At 43.8% G+C, this 7,036-nt stretch overlaps 1 protein-coding gene across 1 annotated transcript; it reads left to right on the forward strand.

Moving 5' to 3' along the window:
* Positions 1-1,443: 1,443 nt before the first annotated feature.
* On the forward strand, positions 1,444-5,932 carry LOC123101300 (probable WRKY transcription factor 70). Its single transcript, XM_044522812.1, has 4 exons — positions 1,444-1,524; positions 4,355-4,770; positions 4,952-5,062; positions 5,555-5,932. The coding sequence occupies exons 1-4, from the start codon at positions 1,444-1,446 to the stop codon at positions 5,895-5,897; spliced, it is 951 nt and encodes a 316-aa protein (XP_044378747.1). The 3' UTR covers positions 5,898-5,932.
* The last annotated feature ends 1,104 nt before the right edge of the window (positions 5,933-7,036 follow it).

The following is a 7,036-nucleotide window of genomic DNA, read 5'->3' on the forward strand; positions in this document are numbered from 1 at the left end:
TGTCCAAAATGATATATATATATATATATATATATATATATATATATACACTTAGTTACCTATGTTATCTCTAATATGCTTAGTTTCCTATAGGTTAGCTTCATTTTACCTAAGTTGGCTCTAATATGCTAACTTAGAGCTTATATGCTTAGTTTCCTATAGGTTAGCTCCAAAATAACTTATGTTAGCACAAAATGATCAAGTTTACATAATAAGCTTATAGTCTTTTTCTTATTCTTCTTCTTTTCCAAAATGACATAGGTTAGCTTCATTTTACCTAAGTTGGCTCTAATATACTAACTTAGAGCTTATATGCTTAGTTTCCTATAGGTTAGCTCCAAAATAACTTATGTTAGCACAAAATGATCAAGTTTACATAATAAGCTTATAGTCTTCTTCTTATTCTTCTTCTTTTCCAAAATTCTTCTTATTCTTCTTCTAGTGTTCTTCTTCTTCTAGTATTCTTCTAGTCTTCTTCTTTTTCTTCTTCTAACTTCTTGTTTATCATTTTGCAGATTTGATTTAATTCAGGGAAGCTTGCATGGATGGAGTGCTTCTTTTCCATTTGTGTTTTTATTTTGTATCAATGTGAAACTTTTGTGAATTGATGGATAACGGTGTTGGATGAACAATGTGAAACTTTTGTAATATGTAACGATGGAACTATGTGTTGGCTATGTATGTATATATGATGGAATTTGTGTGTTGGCTATGATTGTTATATGATGCTTGTTGTATATATATGTGTTGGATATCTCATAGATGAAATAGTGACCTGATATTAAGAAAAAAATTAAAAAAATTGTTACTAATGGTGCACTACCATGTGGTGCGCCATTAGTATAGCAAACACTAGTGGCGCACCGTGAGCAAAACTAATGGCGCACTGCCTGTTTACTGGATGGTGCGCCATTAGTATACCAGATACTAATGGCGCATCAGTGGTGCACCATTAGTAAAAATTACTAGTGGCGTGCTACTAATGGCGCACCGGTGATGCGCCATTAGTAGGCAAAACCGGTGCGCCATTAGTAGGCCTTTTCCTAGTAGTGTTGGAACTAGAGATGGCGCCAATGGGGCGCGCTGTGTTGGTTCGGAGGCGTCGTGACACAACGGCGCTGGCCGACGAAGTGACGATGTGGGCGATGATGGTGGCTCCAGCCATCGTTGCACCAAGCATGGTGGTGTGCGCAAAAAGCTCTGGCAGAGCATGCGCAGGCCGGCACAATGCCAGGAAGCCTCTGTTTGCAACCCGGAGCCGCAGCGTTTCGCCGGCATGAGGCGGGTGGCCCACCGGGCAGTGCGGCGGGCGGTGATGTGGGCATGACGGTTTTGCCTACGACCTACGTCACGCCGAGCCTGGACGTCATCTGTTCTGAGGCACGGGAGGTGTAGAGGGAGCAAACCGACCAGCAAGATGCAAGCGAAGACGTTAGCGATGCGATGAGTGTGGCCGCTGAGTTGCACCTGGACACGGGCGAGGACGTGGTCCACCCGACTACACTGTCGCCTGATGACCTGATGGCAAGGGCAACAGAGAGCTAATAACCCACAAGTATAGGGGATCGCAACAATTTTCGAGGGTAGAGTATTCAACCCAAATTTATTGATTCGACACAAGGGGAGCCAAAGAATATTTGCACGTATTAGCAGCTGAGTTGTCAATTCAACCACACATGGAGATTAATTATCTGAAGCAAAGTGATCAGTAACAAAGTAATATGATAATTTCGATAGTAGTAGCAATGGCAATAGCAACAGTAACAGTGATATCAATGATTTTGTAGCAAGTGTAACAGAAACAACAATAGTAGTAACTTAGCAAGAACACTGTAAGAGAAATTCATAGGCATTGGATCGGTGGATTCGTTGGATGATATTCATCATATAACAGTCATAACCTAGGGCGATACGACACTAGCTCCAGTTCATAAATATAATGTAGGCATGTATTTCGTAAATAGTCATACGTGCATATGGAAAGAACTTGCATGACATCTTTTGTCCTACCCTCCCGTGGCAGCGGGGTTCAATTGGAAACTACGAGATATTAAGGCCTCCTTTTAATAGCGAACCGGAACAAAGTATTAACACATAGTGAATACATGAACTCCTCAAACTATGGTCATCACCTGAAAGTATCCCGACTTCTATCACTCCGGGGTTTACGGATAATAACACGTAATAGGTGACCATAACTTGCAAGATCAGATCTAGAACATAGATATGGTGATAACATAAATGGTTCATATCTGAAATCATGGCACCCGGGCCCAAAGTGACAAGCATTAAGCATGGCAAAGTCATAGCAACATCAATCACAGAACATAATGGATACTAGGGATCAATCCCTAACAAAACTAACTCGATTACATGATGAATCTCACCCAACTCCTCACCGACCAGCGAGCCTACGAAGGAATTACTCACTCCCAGTGGGGAGCATCATGGAATTGGCGAGGGAGAAGGGTTGGTGATGACGAAGATCAAAGATCCCCCTCTCCGGAATCCCAAACGGACTCCAGATCTGGCCTCCCGATGAAGAACAGGAGGCGGCGGCTCCGTCTCATGAAACACGATAATTCTTTCTTTCCGATTTTTTCTCAAAAAATAGGATTTTATAGGGTTGGAATCAGGGTCTGCGGGGCCACCAGGTGGGCACAACCCACCTGGGCGCGCTAGGAGGGGGGGCGCCCTGGTGGGTTGTGCTCACCCAGGGTCCCCCCTCCGGTGGTTCTTGGCTCCAGTACATTTCTTGGTTCTCTTCGTACAAGTCTGGTGAGTTTGGTTTAGCCTATATGGGCGATGACACAGGTCATCGTGTTGCTGGAGTAGGTGACATCCAAATCAACATGTTTGACGGAGTTGAGCGGATGCTTCGGGGAGTCAGGCATGTGCCAGGGCCAAGGAGAAATCTAATTTCGCTTGGTGTTCTTCATGATAGTGGTATGGAATTCTGCTGTGATCGGGATAAGAAAACCATGAAAATCATGAAGGATGGGGTGACTGCGATGATAGGAGAAAGAACGGCTTCACATCTTTACAAGTTGCAAGGGAACTCTATTGCAGGTGGAGCCATGGTGAGTGAAGCTGCAGGAGTAGCAATGGAGTCCCACGGTGGCGGCGGGTCTAACCCGTCGGGTAGCTCTCAGTGAGCTACAAAGAAGACAACCCAAGTCCGGAGTACATTGAGGTTCGAGTATGGGTGACTTCTAGGTGGTGGAGAATATTCGTCAATGTGGAGTTTGTTATATTTGTGTCGAATATTATGTACGTAAGGGGTTACGTGGACTTGGAGTTGTAATTGGTGCGGTTAGGTACGAGTCGTGTAGGAGTCGCATACGTTGTATCCTAGGCCTCTTATGTACGGAAGAACACCACACGTTGTAACCCATGACGATTTGATAGCAACAGGTACGCGGGGGAGCCGACGGCTTTTGTGCCGACGCCCGAGCGGCCGGTGTTGCGGTATCTTGGGAAGGAGCGCCCCTAGTCAATGCCCTGTGGATGTAGCCATATCGATGAACCTCGTTAACAAATATCGTCTCTCGGTGTGTTGTCTTTGATCTTGCATTAGCGTTTTATTCTAACAATCTACTTGAGAGTCCGTCCTCAGTACCATAGAAGTGTCACGTGTCTTCTAACACAGTGCAATCATAGATGCTCATCATACACGCACATACACTCATCTATAAATGCACGCATGCACATCTTATCTATATGAGCACCTCTAGTTATTGAACCGACACAACATCTTAAGATTGATGAAGTCATTATAGACACATAATAGTCCATGAAAAATACTGATCTCGGTGCCGCAGACGAGTACGTCGAAGCTGCCAAATTCTGCAATTCCGTCCATGCATGCTCCTTAATTGACTAGCATGTTGACTACCATTAAGCTCAGTATCTACTACAACGTGCCAGGTTGAATTTCCCCATGCGGTGTTAGCTTCAGTCACAAATTAACAATCCATGCATAGAGGTAGCCAGGTAGGACAACAAAGATGCATGTATCTGGCAATTTTGTACGCTAACCATAGACACACCCCTTCTAGCTCTATGTCAACATGATGGGTCTCTGGTCCAATTTTCCAGCTCTTTCTTTATTCTTGCCATCAGAAGAAAATATTCGTACGTAGCTAGCCACAAACCCTCGCCCTGGTCAAAAGTCTCACTCCACCCCCTCGTGCTCACCCAGTCTCACTAACGCGTTGCCAACATGCCATGCACTCACACTGTGAAACGGACTCCTCACTTGTTCTTTACAGTTTAAACTCAAAGGTACACATCAAATACACAGAAGGTACAAATCGACCGATATATTCCGCTGGTGTTTCTCTCCCATATATAGCTATCAAGAGCTTGCAAGCAGCCTGACACCCTCACTACCCTAGAAAACGCAAAGGCAAAACATATGGATCACAGCAAGAACTGCGACCATGGCCTGGCAGAGATCGAAGCGCTGCTGCGTCGGGAGCAGGAGCTCGTGACGCAGCTCCGAGCGCTCATCCTTCCACAACTCCACAACGTGGATAGCGGGTCGGCCGAGCTCGCCGCCCAGCTCTTCGACGACGTGATCGGCTGCAGCACCAGCGTCGTATCTAAGCTCTTCACTGCTGGAAGTGGAGCGACCATCGAGCTCATCGACGACAAGTCCTTAGTGAGGAAGAAAAGTCCTAGTACTGCTGCTGTTGCTGCTGCTGCTGCTATCGATGACAAGATGGACGAACAGGCGAAGCCTAGCTGCATCGTTGGTCGAAAGAGAAGGTGCGTGTATATGTGATATGCATGGATATTCATCGTTTCCAGTTAATCTCATGGCTCGTGCATGCACACAATAGTAGGTCGTCGATCAGGCTAATCGATTCTAAATTCAATTGGGACATGTTATATATCTTCAATTCGCATGATCAAGATCACTTCTAAACAAATACCTCACATCTTGTAGGAGGAACGACGGCAAGCGATCAAGATCACTCGTGACCAATGTTCCGCATTATGATGGTCACCAGTGGAGAAAATATGGGCAGAAGAACATCAACGGAAGGCAACATGCTAGGTAACTAATTACACTAAACAAAACACACATACTCTCTTCGTCCACGAATAGATGTACATCTAGCTTTTGTTTTAAGTCAAAATTTTAAAATTTTGACCAACTTTATAAAAAAGAATAATAGCATGTATGACATCTAATTGATACATTATGAAAGTACATTTCAAAACCAATCTAGCGATACTAATTTGGTGCCTTAAATGCTACTACTTTTTCCTATAAAATTGGTCAAAGTTTTAAAATTTTGACTTAGGAGAAAACCTAGATGTACACTTATTCGTGGACGGAGGGAGTACATCTTTCGTTAGCAGAAGAGTATAGCTGGTTATGGACAACCAATCATGCGCTAGGTCAAAGTTTTAAAACTTTAACTTAGGAGAAAACCCAGATGTATACTTATTCGTGGACGGAGGGAGTACATCTTTCGTTAGCAGAAGAGTATAGCTGGTTATGGACAACCAATCATGCGCTAAGATTAAACTTGTGATTAAACAGGAGCTACTACAGATGCACCTACACAGAACGGAACTGCTCAGCAACTAAGACAGTTCAGCAACAAGATCAAGATGGCGGCGGTTCTATTTATTCCGCAGACGCTGGTGAGGATCAGGGTGCAAAGTACACTGTCGTGTACTACGGTGATCACACATGCAAGGCCGGCGACAACATCAGTAACAACATTATCGATCATCTGCCCAATCTTGTAGATATAGATCTTCGGAGGGGTGAAACAGAGCGAGTAACGGCAGAAATTTCAGAGTTCGACATGGAATTAGATGTGCCGGCTCTGCTAGAGGTGTTCAACAATTCTCAGCTGAATTGGGAGATCGTATGCTAGCCAGTTAGTAGACATATTTGTTTAACTTAAGCATGTTTGGGTGAGTGCTCAAATTGGATGGTAAATTATTTCAATGGTTCTTGATGAATGATTCTTTAGAAACACAGTACCGACACATACGTTTACAACACGCATGCATACACAACCCTATGAATGCACATATGAAAGCTGTATTTATGAGCATCTCCGAGAGACCGAGCCGACATCTCTTGAGATTGACGAAGTAGCCACAATCACCTTATAGTTGACGGGCATGTCATATGGGTAAAAAAAATATTACCACAAAGCCTGAAATAAATACAGTTAATAATGCGAGCATCCCAAAAGTTTGGGGAATGATCAAAACATGGCTAGGCCAATGTCGTTACACGGTTAGAGTTTGGGGAATGACCAAAACATGGCTAGATTTACACGATGTCCATCCTACGGATTGGAGAGGCATGGTTTCCGTCAAGGAGTGGTGGCGCAACATAGCTTCCGGGAGGTCACAATCTCGAAGGGCACTTCTTTCCCTTATGCTTCTTATCTCTTGAGAAATTTGGAAAGAGCGAAATGCACGTGTGTTCCGCAGCACGGCAATTCCGGTCGGGGTGCTTGTGACTCGCGTCAAAGCGGAAGCTTCGCTGTGGTGCCTTGCCGGGGCGAAATATTTGTGCAATATAATGCCGCGAGAGTGATGCTTGTAATCTGGTCTTTTGGCCAAGACTCTTAAACCTTCTTCTTATTCAATGAAAATGGCAAGCCTTTTGCCTTGTTTCAAAAAATAATAATGCGAGCATCCCTGCCATGTCTAGGACGTTGGTTTCACCACAGGAAAGCTAACCATCAAAGTTATGCCAAGTTCTTGATGAATATTGATTGCGAATTTGCAATGCTAGCAAATATCTTACTCAACATGCCTATAATCAAAGGTTCAATAAGAAGGGAACCTATGGTTTGATAAACTCCTTTATTAAACTAAACCTGCTTCCAATTAAATTGGCATTTATTTTATTTGAAGTTTTTCCATGGTCTCTAGATATTCATTTGTCGACTTCGCCGATTCGTGTCTTCTACATATTGACCAGATTCAACTCTCTATTTGGAACATTGGGGTTTTCCTAGTTCCCATGGGAATTGTCGCAATAAAAGAAGTACTA

This window comes from Triticum aestivum, chromosome 5A (assembly GCF_018294505.1).
Source record: "Triticum aestivum cultivar Chinese Spring chromosome 5A, IWGSC CS RefSeq v2.1, whole genome shotgun sequence".
NCBI classification, from domain to species: Eukaryota; Viridiplantae; Streptophyta; class Magnoliopsida; order Poales; family Poaceae; genus Triticum; species Triticum aestivum.